Below are 14,066 nucleotides of genomic sequence, written 5' to 3'. Positions count from 1 at the left end.
TGCGAGCGCTTCCTACTCAACACAGCGTCCTGTTTCATTCTTCGTGAGGCTTCAGTATGAGCTCCGCCCTCCTAAGCCTTCACCATGTCCTCAGTGGCAATGAATGGAAAATGTGATTTCGATTGTCAGACACATGATGGCAATAAGCTAATCAAATAGTTTTATAAATGTACATATATGAGGAAGGCGTTATCTATAGAAAACATCAGCGGCCAAAGCCTTCTCTGGGTTTGTTTGATTTAATGCACATGACGGTAAATGTTAGCAGTGCTAAGTAGGCCTAGATTCCCTTCATTGGGGCAGATATTATTTCCCAAACCACGTTTTGCTGACAAATAAACGATTCATAGTGCCACTGATTTGACAATAATCTTAAGTAGTTGTAGGAAAGTTAATAAAGTTTCACAATGACCTAGTAAACAATGCATTTCTGTGGTCTTATATAGCTTTTAAACACACACTTTTCAAGCTTTTTCAAGACGAAAAGGACCACGGAAATTGCATCCTGGTAGCAGATTTGAGGACGCTGTCATTCGTTTGTCAGCCTAGGTGTAAATTATATAAGATACATTATATTTGAGTTTTTTCAAACATCCGCTGGTAAGTTTCAAATTTGTCTGGCAAAATCAATACTTTCCAGACACAAGACTGGCAAGAAACAAATCCTAGCAGAAACCCTGGCATATGCGTGTTGTTTTGTGCCGGTGAGTGTGTATGAGAGAGAGCATGTGTGTCCGTATGTCTGTGTGTATGCATCTTTGCTTTTTATGGGCGTAATCTGGTGACAAACCACTTTTCCCAATGTGTGCTAATGTGTGGCAAATGTGTGCTAGTGTGTTGGCTTCCGGCGTGCATACCAGCCGACTTTCTTCTCGAGTCCTTCTCTTGTTTTCTCTTTAGCAGGCAAGCACACCCTTGTATCTATTGTTCCTATGTCAGTTTGTCAATGCTTGATTTTTCTCTCTGTTCCTCCTGCTTGCTCTGTGGAGTAATACGTGGTATCAAATGCTCTATGTTGTTCTTTACTGTGAAGATGAGATTGTTCCTGATTTGAAACAAGTGCAATAAGTTGAGCTGACTTTAGTTTTAGATACCGGAAATGCTTTGGTTCTGTCAGAAGAAAAGAAAAGAAAGGAATAAAAAATTGTGACTCGTCAGGAAATGTCAGTGTTCGCTGTAACGAACACACTCTGATCGGACCCATAACGATTGTGAGATATTGTGTGCGGTTGATAGGATTGTGATATGAATTCCCCAAATGTCCAGAGTCCTTGCTCCATGTCCTATTGCAAAACCTGTATAAAGAACAATGCCAAACATGACATAAAAGCTTCAGTTGCTGAGTCAATGTGTACATTGTACATTTTCTGTTGTGGTGTGTTTTTAATGCTTAATGGTCAGAGACGGACATATAAAGACAAGGTCAAACAAGGTCCTTGAGGAGTGGAGCCAGTCAGGTGGGTCATGGGCAAAATCACATGGTTTCCTGTGTGCCCATCAAATCAGGTCTGCATATCTCTATCTCCCAGTCTTGTCTCACTGTCTGTCTGTCTGTCTGTCTGCCTGTCTGCCTGTCTCTCTCTCTCTCACAGAGCCACATGCACTGATTATCAAGCTAAAGGGGAAATGTAGAGAAAATCAGCACAGGGCCGAATGACTACCCCTTTTTTCACATTCGATGTCCAAACAAAGACACACACAGAAATTGTCAGCACCAAATAACAGTCTTTAAAATGCAGATAGTTGTGATATGACAGCCTCTTCTGTCCCCATTCGGAACTAACCACAGGCTTTGCTGTGACATGAGGATAATTACATTTGATTATGTGAAGTGAAAAGACACACATACGGACACATATACAAAAGAAGGACCCAACAGTCCACAACCCTGGTACTCCAGAACACAGAGTGCTTTATCTCCTCTGCTGTCAGTGGTTAAGATACAAATATGTTTTGCCTTCCATTAGCTACACAATCATGTTGTCATGTGAACAAATCCACCCCATACACAAAGGATTTAGTTTACAACACAGGCTCTGTCTGGCAAGTGGATGGCTCTAAAAACGTCAGATCATGCCTGGCATATAATGCGCCCACACAAGTGACCACTTGTGAACATATCTCAGTTCCCCGCTCTATGCGCGTATAAACACGATTCGTTTCTGTTAAGAAAGACCGATTGCATTGTTGTATTTAACAAGTGGGAGGCAGCAGTGCACTCTTTGTGCCTAGCCTTCCTGTATTTAAACGAAGAAGAAGAAAAAACTAATTAAAGGGCACGAATATTTAGTATAATGTCGCTGGTTAATGGATGAGTACGTACTTCTGCTTACGTAGATAATGTCAGTTAAATAGGCCACATGACACACCTATGAAGGACACATGACACACCTATGAATGTGATCTGAGCAATCAGATCTCAACGCATCTTAGGTGCATGCTAGGGAAGCAACCCTACACAGTATTATGCCGAACCATTCAGTGCGCCCCACACGGTTCAATAGACAGACTTGAACGGCAGTATTACGATACGTAATGAATTTCAGTCAGAATTTCCCTGGAGCCTATCAGAGCTCTGTATACAAATAGGAGTTGGAGAAGAGAGGGGAAACTAAACACAAAATTATCTCAGGACCAAATTCAATGTCGACTTCAACATCAAATGCATCTCTCAACGTTAGCTAAATTCGTGGAGACACGCTGTGAGTCGAATCCGCTCCAAAATTACTAACTGCCCTGAAGGCATAACCTCCTTGGCAGAGGTAGTAATGAAAGCAGTGGGAATATTTAAAGCTGTTTGGCATTAAAGATTGCCTCCCTATTTGGTGGTGACTGACTCGTGGTTTTGTCACCTCATGGGGGAAAAAATGAACCGCGTTACAATGTCCCCTCCCCACACACATTTCAGCAGCAAAGCTCTATGAAACATCACAGAGAAAAACTAAAAACTAATTGACACAGACACCCTATGTAGCTCTCCCCAGTTGGATCTCCAGAGCAAGTGAAACCTTCCTCAGCGTAGTAGAGACAGAAACAGCACAGAATCAGTCATGCTGTCATTTTTCTCAGCAGAATTTGTCTATAGGCAAAATATATAGTAACTGCGCCGTTACCTGGCCCAAAAAACGTGAAAAACTAAAATTTCCCTTGGGATAAATAAACTATCTATCTATCAAACACAAAACCGTGGGCCTACTGTAGGGCTGCATCCCTACTGCATGCATGCCTGTATGTAGAGCTGTCCACTTGTGATCGGATCACCAAAAGACGCATATAAATGCCAGGTGTTCACATGTTAATGCCACTCATTAATCGCATTGTTTGTGAAATTATGTGATTATGCAAATTATGCATTTGTTCCCCTCAAAAAGGATGAACAGATGATTAAAAAAGAAAAAGATCATTTCACCGGCCGAATTAATTTAAGGAGCCTGTTGTTTTCATCTCAGTTTAAAAAAATGATTTTAGTCTGTTGCAGCAGTCACTGTGATTATCTGAGGACTGTAGCAGCACAGTATTTGCAATATTTGAAAAGATCAGAGTACAGCAAGTTAATATACGGCTCTTCTAAATGCCAAACAGCTGCGTGCAAAAGGTAAGGGGAGTGTGAGGGACAGGAAGTGAGGAAGGTGTGTGGTTAAATGTCAAGTGAGTTGGTTTGATGTACGCATCACTAAGGTTACTATCAAATGATCAGAGAGATCCATAGAGGGAGAGGTTCAGCTTGTGAAAACCGCTGAGCAGGAGGCTAACCTCAATTGATCCACCCCCCCCACCCTCTCTCTCTCTTCCTCTTCTCATCTCTCACAGGCTTTCAGTTTCAGCCTCCCTGATGATAACATGGTTACACACACACAGGCAGACAACGTGTGAATGAGTGCGTAGAGGTCTCACCTATGAAGCCGGAGGACGGAGGGTTGGGCTGGATGTTCTCCAGGGTGTTGCCCTGGATCACATCCCACAGCTGCCAGATGAAGCGGGGGTGCAGGATGTAGAAGGGCTGTGCAGGGAAGCGTTTCCGGTGCTCCACGTACGGCGAGAACAGGTTGTAGTCTGGGCTCATATACCACTGCAGGACAGATGCAGGTGAAATAACATGAGGTGACTAAGAATCATTATCATGCTCACAGCTATAATACATCTAAATGCATCTGATTATGTGATATTCATGGTTACACTCACATACACACATTTGTACACATACACTCATGAGGACAATTTGAATTAGACCATCTTAACAGCAAATATATGTTTAAGACAGGAAACCATTGGAAATTCGACTGTGTATGAAATTATGTCAGCGTGATACTTGTTCAAGCTTTCTACATGAATTAAAAAGAGGACACCTGTGCTATCAAGAGGATACCTGTGCTAGTTGCCTATAAAAACATGCTTAAAAGAGTGGCAACTTGTTGCATTCTGTCTCTATCTGCAAGGAGAATCCAGGGGTTCCCATGTTCTTCATCATCATGCATGTTCACCTTCCATTTCTGTTATCAAAGTACTAGACTGCAAGTGATCTATTAAACTCTTAGTGAATGTGATTAAAACATCGACCTATCCTTATTACCGGAACCTGCGTTATGGATGTCCAAGTACCAGTGTGCTACAAACGACCTCTAATTTACTCACTGGATGACATTCATGTCAGGATATCAAGTGAACACTTATATAATGTATTTGCATCTGCCTTCAAACAGACTTATGGACCTGGACAGGACTTCTGCAATGCTCTAGCTAATCAAGCTCTCAAAACTCGGATGATTCAGAACTCAGTGGTGGGTCCATGTCCTTAATCAACTATTAAATGTGCGTATCACACTTCTTTTCATGCTGTCGTACTTCACTGCCTCTCAAGCCCTTGATGTTTTCCTTCAGAGAAGCAAACAGGCCAACCTGTTTGAACTCCCCCTCTGGCTTCTTTGAACAAGTCTTGACCTTAAGTGTGTGTCTCCCCACACATACGCAGAGCGAACACAAAAAGTGAGAAATCGTTGTCTAGCTCAGATAGTTAGATGGCGAGAAAGCTTCAGGGCATTTTGTTTAATCGTTGAGTCTGAGGTTCAAACCAGAGCCCTCCCCTAATACAGCGCTCTGACTCTTCTGCTCTGGCCATACTCAGGCATGCATACTCTTCCATTTACATTTTACATTTAGTCATTTGGCAGACACTTTTGTCCTAAGCGACGTACAAGGGAGAGGACAGTCAAGCTTCTAGCAATAGAGACCTATAGTAACAATAAATACTACTTCATACTTTTCTTTCCTTAGTTTGTGATTGTCAAACAAAAGCACAAGAACAAAATTAACGAGCAGAGAATAACATCGCACAAAGTGCATGAGAGAGAAAAACAACTCATGTCCTTCCGATAGTGTTCAACCCTTCGCTTTTTAAGCATTTAACACGAAGCACCATTGTGTAGCTAACAGACAATTTCAGAACCCAAATAGAACTAGAAAATAAAATAGAAGCAGAAAATGGGCCTCATTTATAAAACGTACTTACGCACAGATTTGATCTTAGAGTGTGCGTGCGATCAAATCCACGTCAAAGTACAGATTTAAAAACCGTCTTAGACGTGGAAAAGGACGTATCTCTACGACTGGTTCTAGTTTGTGTAAGTACATTCCCTTGTGGTAATGTTGGAGTACTGCAGGAATTCAGAACTCTCCGAGCGCCGACACGCAGTTTCATCATAATCATCGTCAGCAACACCGTCAGGTGATGTATGGCTGACAAGCAGGTACAGCTTGTCGAGAACGGCTCTGGTCAACCAGACCATACCCGTTCAGGTTCAGGTTTTGTCTGTTCTTGGATTCCTGGCTACAGGAATGTTCTGACGAGAAATTGGAGACCAGTCGAGTATATCCCAGTCATCATTAAGCAGAATTTTGCCTGATGTTCTTTGCAGTACTATCCCTCTATAAAGAATTCCTGCGTAAAACAGGTTTCCCAATGTATTCTCATCCAGATTGCGCACATTCAGACAGCCTAAGAAGTCCACTTCAATACAGCACATGCCCGATGCTGGAGCAGCAGGTGCTGCTGCCGCAGATGGGGCTTCTGGTGCTGCTCGTGCCGCAGGTGCTGCCACTGGTGCTTCGGAGACGTGTCTACTACATGTCACATACTTGGCTTTTGCCATTACGCCACCAGACAGGCTTTCTAACAATGTTTTGGCCCGCATCTGCCCCTCCATCAGCAGAACATCGATGTCAGCCTCACTATAATTCTTATGTTTACATGTTTCTTTCTTGCTTGCCATTGTCACAGAGAGTTTGTGCATTGAGGATGCGCTCTGTTTGTGCATTGATAATATGCTAATTAGATTAAATAGGGGCGTTGTGAGGGCGGAGATTCAGTTGCACACAATTCCACGACCATTTGTGATTTATAACTGAAGGATCGGCGTACACGGTACAGTTTTCTGTAGTTCTCACTTACGATCATTTCAGAAAATGTCTTAGACAAAATGTAGGATGGTTTCTACCCAACTTTTTATAAATGAGGCCCAATGTGACCAAAACCCTGAGAGAAGAAAAAGATGGAATTGCGCCATCCACCATACAAGGGGTCATCGAGCTAAAAACAGAGCCAGCGTCACCGCCGAGACACTCCATCAACACAAGGCTGAGGTTAATGGAACAATGTCATGTGGGGAGTGCACACCGACCAGGCAAGGGGGAAAAATCATGGCTCCTTATCTGAGACAAAACATCAAATTGGTGAGAAGTGGAAATGCTAAAGCATAAAAGAAATCAAAAGCAGAGAGGGGAAAATAAACTAGGTGGACAAAGATGCAGTAGCATTGCCTCTCATTTCATTCCCACAGTCTCTCTCTCTCTACCCTGATTCCCTCAGTTCCATTCAGTGATATAGTGGGGACACTGTATTCAAGGTTCTTGAATAGATACATTTCTATGACTGATTGGGTTTCTTCTGTGAATCTGTTAACAGCTGTTGTTAATCAATAAACACAAAAATAGTAAAGAAATGCAACTGGCTTATTATAAGCTGTCAGAGAATGATGCTATATTATGGCATTGTGTTAAGCTCACATACCCCGTCAACTTTAGGGATCAGAACAGGTTGCTCAGTAGCTGAAAGAAAGCCCTCATGCAAGAAAGACACATAAATGACAGTCCAGTGAGAAAATAGATGGTGACAAAGACCCCTCACAAAGACCACTCTCAGTCCTCCCAGATGGTAATTAGGGCTAAGAACACACATAACTACAAATTATTCAGCCTGTTCATTCACTGGCAGACAAGCACTGCACTGTCAATGTAAAAAGACAATGTATTGGATGCAGATGCTTCAGTGGCAAGCTAAAATGGCCTACTGAGTTCTTACGACTGACTGAAATGGACAAAGAAAAAAACACACGCTGTATCGATGCATTTGTTGTGTTGTAGCATTATGCTTCAAGGTTTCTGGTAGAACTGACAGTACCTGCAACGCTCCCATGGTGCGATGTGTTTTGAATGTAAGGAAATGCCCGCTTATGGACATCTCTCACATGTTATTGTGTCATGACCATGAGAACATCTCTCTGTGCTCCATCACAATAGTATTGGAATCCTCATTACCGACCAGATTGAATAGAAGAGGTAACCACACAAGGTCCATACACAATTTCAGAGGCAATTTCAGTGCATACACAATTTCCACATAGAGGTTTCTTCTATTACTCTGTTTTGCTTCATGAGTAATAAAATAAAAGAGGAAATTCATCCTAATCTAGCATCACATCTCATTTCCAGGTAAAGATCATTGTTTCTTTTGGAATAAATTAGGATTTCCCTCTCAGACAACAAGGAGACAGGTTGAACTTCAATTAGATGATGTTTGTCAAAGGAGAGATGTGGATTATTTTTTATTTATGTTCAAATTGTATCAGATCGGGGAGAACTTTCCCAATCTCTTGATTCTGATATATTGCCCACTAACCCTGACTTAGCAAGCTATTTGTATCCAGTTTATGAATGGCTTGCTAGCCAACATGAAGCTCCTCAGCAGCCTCAATACATTTCCTTTTGAAAGAAATTATGGGAGCTAAGCCCTTGGTTGCTTTTGTGGGAAAAAAGCTCACTCTCCGTTGTATTTACCCTATGGAGAAGGCTGAAGTAGGAACATTGATGATCGTGACTGACAATGGACTAGCTGTGACTCGTGAATGAACAATGATTTTTTTCAACAAGACCCTTGTCCGTTTCCATGACATCCCCTTTAGAACATTAAAGATGTTAATATCCACAGTTAGCCTCCTTTTTGACAATTCTAATTTAAATTAGTCAATGGTGAAAAATATTTCAGGACAATATAAAAGATTGCATTTAGGCAACAGTGAAGATGGCATGGGGAAATGACTGATGGATTTCTTTGAATGCATTTGTGTGCATGTGTATGTCTGTGTGGAGACCAATAAAGGCAAAATCCAATAATGACATCATTATGTACAAATGAGATAATTCCAAGATAGTTTGCAAATGAAAATGCTTTTAGGTTAGTAAAATGTACATCAGAATGATCATTGCAATATACATACAGTCTAATATTTGTCTGGTGTTTGATAACATGTTGTTGGATAATTTCGCATGTATACCTTGTGTAGATTGACTGCATAGGGGGCTGGGTCCCAAGCTACCAGCGTGACATTCTTGTACAGCGAGCTGCTGTTAAAGTGATGCTTGGGGTTGGCGAGGATCTGTGGAGGAGAAACACACACATTTACTTTTAGTCATTTAGCAGACGCTTTTATCCAAAGCGACTTACAGGGATGTATACACATTTTTACATTTACACTGATGGCACACTGCACATCAGGAGCCATTAGGGGTTCAGTGTCTTGCACAAGGACACTTCGACAGGGAATCCAACTAGTAACCTTCTGATTACTTAACGACAAAAGGATCCGAGGAATGGTGACATGATAAAGGCAAACCCAATATCAGTCTTCAAACATACCATTTCACTAATGCTCACACACATATACACAGACACACACAAAAATCTATGCATTCTGTTGGAGTCGCACAATATGAAGCCAAGCTCTATGAAACTCTATCTTCAGAGGTGAGAGACACACACATATATATCATGATATATAAGCATGATGAAGGCGGATTCAGTCCACAAAACTATTTCACTGGCGCTCACACGCATGCACAAACGAATCTATGAATTCTGTTGGAGTCACATAATAACACAAAGCCCAGCTCTATCTTCTGTTTCCTACACAGAAAGCCAAGGTTAGTCCTTCAGTCTGGTGTCTGCAGTGGTTATGAAGGGAACTTGATGAGAATGCATTACACGGAGGCGTCAAATCCCCCCCCACTGCAAATCCTGCGAAAGACTTGGTATGATTCACACCATGGCTGAGTTGAGAAGACGCTGTGCAAATGACTCCTGGACGGGTACCAGCAGACGATATGTGGTCATGGGCTGATAATAATGACAACATTTGCACCACAGTTAGTTCCAGCCTTACAGCCGAAATGGCTGAGAGACCATGTAATGCATACCAATATCTCGAGATACCGCACTATCATCCACTTAGTACTTTGTGTGTTCTGCAGGCTGCAACTGCTGTATCCTAGCAGTTGCTGCTACTGGCCTGTATTATTTCACTTGCCAGACCACATGAACTCAGTAAGCCGGATATTCTCATTTAAGGTAAATCCGACCCCACAGGAAATAGAGGGATTACTCTGGCTACTACCTAGTGGTGGGAAAAGTGAGGCTTTGTGATACACTGAAACGTTTGAAGCAGTGCCGGAAATTGTATAAAAGGCTGAAACAATCCGACATCTCTGTGGTGACACCTACTGGCTACGACTAAGACAAGCCTTGACGAATTCTAAAGTACTGTGTGTTCTGCTGGGCTATGCCTGGCTTTGAATACATATGATCAATACATATTTCCGAGAAATCCCCATACATCACACAAAGAAACAAATGCTTTTAGATTGTCCGACAGATGGGGACTGCAATGAACTGTGTGTCTGTGTTCTTTCTGTTGTGTTTATGAACATCTGGGAGACTATTTCAGTTTCATGTGTAAGATATGGCATTTAGGAAGATATTTGTTGGGATAAATAAGCACATGGGTTTAGTGGGTTTGAGTGTAATCCGTAGAAGTGTAGGACCCTTTAATGTGCTTGATTTTTGTAACATGATTCATCTACAGTGGATTGAAGTGTGTGTAAATGTAGCTGATTCCACTCATAGAAAATGAAGATCGATGAGGGGAATCATTTTAGGAACAATGTTTCACATTTGTTATCTGTATTTAGCAGATGCTTTTGTCCAAAACATCTTAAAAAGGTGTGCTGCACCGACCGGGAATCAAAACCTGATCAACAGCTTTTATTAAATATATTTGTTCTGCTGTTTTGACGATGAGTCAGCTCCTTTTGTTGCAAATGACCTCCCCAGCCATGAAAAAAAAAAAACATTCACAAGGAACACTTTTTCGGCATCGTATGAAGGTGCGGATAAACAGCACATCGCTCCTCCCAGTAGAGCAGAGGATCATGGGAGAAAATCTCTCTCCTCTCACATAAGCTCTCCAGGCTGGGACGTCTTTGCTGATGAGTAATCAACACACCAAAGCTTCAATAAGCCACGGTCACGATCGATTTGGAAGAATTTGAAAAAGCAATTAGTCGATCAAGTGATATTTTTGCAAACCCTCTAGATTGACTAAGAAATAAAACTAGGACTGTGCTATAAATTATATTAATGTGAGGTATTGGTATTAATTTTTGGTTATGTGAATACAACCACGACAGACTGGTGTCAATATCCCCTGCCTGATTTTTATATAAGGTGTCAAGATCCCTCTTGTATCCTGTGTTATTGCACAAGTAAGATATATAAGCCCCTTTGCTACTGTGGGCCATTTCTGGTTGCCTAACAATTCTAGGTTCAATAGGTTCAATACCAGATTTCAAACAACTGCATCAGCTAAAAAGTTATGACGCACGCAAACACACACACACACCTCTTCACGGAACATCATGGTACTTTCATAATGGTACACTTCCATCATGGTATACTTTTTGTGTTCTGTGCTTCTGCATGTCTGAGGAGCTGCTTCATAGGTACAACACATGTTCCCATTCAGAAACAACACCAAAAGGACGGACACACACACACACACAAACACACACACACACACACACACACAACCCTACCTGTGAATTGATGATTCGTATAGTGGTTTTGTTCCCCACGTCTCGCTCGTAGCCTTCTGAGGGTGCAGCGTTAAACCGCAGAACGGCATCATGGGAATCTGCAAAGGAGAATTACAGAATGCAAGACTGTAGATCAAGTCTGTGAAGCAGAGGCCTCGATCAGAGGTCTTTGTCCAAATACCCCTTCTGTCATCAATGGAAAGGAAAGAATGGTATTCACTGGCCGATCTTCAATGCAAAATACACTCCACAAACACATCCCTGAAGGCCGTTTCATAAGTTTTTATTGCAGCACACCGTCGGAAACAGTTCCTGTCGATTTACACCACAACAACTTCAGGGTTGACCGAGGCCCACTCTCCCACTCCAAACCCACTCGCCATCTAGATAATCACACACAGCTCTATTGCCTTCTTGAGAGCTCTGCTTGCCCTTCGGGGCGAATTCAGAAAGGTACAACCATAAATAAAAGTCTAAAGCAGGGGCACTGCACATCAGGAGGGGCATACCAAGGTTCAACGACCACCTCACGCTGTCCTGTGAAATTAACAAACTAATTTTGTAGAAGGCAGCACTTGCTGCCAGGGCTGAAGCAGTCCCAGCATAAGCAGTCATGGCAACCCACGTCTGAAGAGCTTCAGGCAATATCTGTGAAGTGTGAGGATCAGCACGCCATGCTCCTCATTCTCAAGAGACGTGGGGGGATATGACTGCTCATTGAAGCCCTGGGGAGGAGGCTACATGGTCAGTGTACCAATGCACTCCAGGTATTGGCAGTGGTGCTGGTCCATACATCAGCAGAACATGACAAGAATCTCACCAGCAGATTAAACTGGAGAGGCAGAGCCGACGTGAACCAGCCGAGAGCGGTGCCGAGATATACGGATGAGCACTAGCCCAATTCCATTACAATATGCATGGCGTAGCCTTGACACGAGTGTGGCTTATCGCGACAAATTCTCGGCTCTAGCAGAGAATCACTGGTGTGGAACATTGGTGTGGAGAGGCCTAGCAGACAGCGAGAGAGAGAGAGGCAGAGAGAGAGAGAGAGAGAGGAGACTGGCTGAGTTCCATGAATCCACACACTACGGGCAGCTCACACACATCGGGTCATGTGATCGGCACCCAAAACCCAGCATCATCTTTTTTGCCTTTCGTATTGGAACCCCAAGCCTGGCAAACACGGGGAGGCGTTAGATGCTCAGACACGCCAGATGGATCAGCAGCTGCCCAATCAAGAGATTTATTCTTGGATGGTGCATGATTCCCATCGCCTTCCCATGCAGGCAGCTTAGGAGACCAGTAGCAATGTCTGTATATACAATGGTGTGTTTGTGTATAAATATATATATGTATTTAAATGTATATATCGGTATATATATATATATATATATATACACATGTATATTATGTAATATATATAAAATATATTCCGATTTTACAGAGGGGGGCAACTGGAGCCTCCAGTGTAGGAGTAGCAGAACTCCGTACTAATTGGCACTTGAGTACATACTCAGGACATACCATCAGGCAATATGAATGCGGGGTAGTCTCATGAAAATGTTCTACTGAACTTCAAATAATTAAAACCATATTACTACCACAACATATTCAAAATGTAATGTTTTTGGAGCACAGGGACATCCTCTGAAAGAATAGTGTGGTCTGATCAAAATAACATTAACACAAAGTAAGAGGACTGTGGTAATGCAGTGGAATTCAATGGCTATGACTTTGTGTAATTGTAAATACACGGCATATGACACCTTGCATGGAAACCAAATACAGTTGAGCACTTGCCCCTTCAATAATGCATCGTCTGACACCTGAGTAATTGTCTGTTGTCGAGGTAATGAGCAAAAGCCAAGGCACGGAAACTATTCCAAGGTAAACCATCCTCTGTGTGGAATTATCTCGGTTTCACCGCCATGTCCTTGCACCAGCTTGAATACATCATTCAAACACAATACACACATCGCAAGGTAATGTTAACCCATATAATAATGGATACAAATTCCGTCAATGGCTGCTCTTTGGAACAGAAATACTGCCCTCTAGTGATACGGTTGGGCTATAACCTTAAGGGTTGAACACTGGTGTCTGTGAAAACATCCTTGCACAGTTCACTCAATCAACACAAACACACACTCACAAACATGGCACGCACACACTCTACTTCAACATGACTCATCGGCATGACCACTCTTGTTCAGCTGGATCGATCAGTACATATCCCGCAGGTCATGCAATGTGATGGAGGTGACAGATGCTTCTGAAGAGGAGCGATCAATCACAGAGATCTCATTCCCTGTTTATTGGCAGTTATCAAATGGCCATCGTTTTACCCCTAGCTGAAGAAATGTTGTCTTTGACATTGTAAGACTCTCCAATGCCGGCCTTCCAAGATACTAATCCATCATGTTTCTGCACCCTCAAAATAGACAAACTACTTCTTCACTAAAGTCCATACTTGAGCAATTACTTAACCATTTCTCCCCCCTATAATAGGTGAGGCCATGTCTCTTTCATAGTTTGATCAGTTATGACAGCAATGTCACAGGTTCTTAGGTATCAGTTTGGCTTTCAGCTAAAGAGTTAAAGTGACTGTAATCAGTTGGTCAACCCTTGGACCCATTTAAAAATAAATAAATAAATAAACTCAACTCAAATTTAAACAACAGTTGGGGTGAAAGTGATGAACAGTTTGCTAGTGTTTTTGTCCTCAGTCTTTGGGGAGATTGCAGGACCTTTTCAATGAACCTGGGCACTGGACCAAATCGAGCCATTACCCTGGTGAATCCCCTACAGATCTCTTCTCCCCTGCCTTTCCCACTCACTGGAGCAGAGGCTGATTCCCTCCAGCACAA

The 14,066-nt window shown here is 42.3% G+C and overlaps 1 protein-coding gene across 3 annotated transcripts in view; it reads right to left on the bottom strand.

Moving 5' to 3' along the window:
- The window catches only part of st6gal2a (ST6 beta-galactosamide alpha-2,6-sialyltranferase 2a), a 45,253-nt gene that overhangs the window by 5,517 nt on the left and 25,670 nt on the right, over positions 1-14,066 (bottom strand). For all 3 annotated transcript variants that reach the window (XM_080838962.1, XM_080838961.1, XM_080838963.1), the window contains 3 exons: positions 11,200-11,297; positions 8,607-8,708; positions 3,895-4,069 (listed from right to left, as the gene is read on the bottom strand). In XM_080838962.1, the coding sequence (XP_080695088.1) occupies positions 3,895-4,069; positions 8,607-8,708; positions 11,200-11,297 (375 nt within the window). The remainder of the gene's footprint in view (positions 1-3,894; positions 4,070-8,606; positions 8,709-11,199; positions 11,298-14,066) is intronic.

Source organism: Sprattus sprattus (genome assembly GCF_963457725.1).
Source record: "Sprattus sprattus genome assembly, chromosome: 5".
Classification (NCBI taxonomy): domain Eukaryota; kingdom Metazoa; phylum Chordata; class Actinopteri; order Clupeiformes; family Clupeidae; genus Sprattus; species Sprattus sprattus.
Note: the sequence above shows the minus strand (reverse complement) of the source record. Positions and strands in the feature narration are given on the sequence as shown.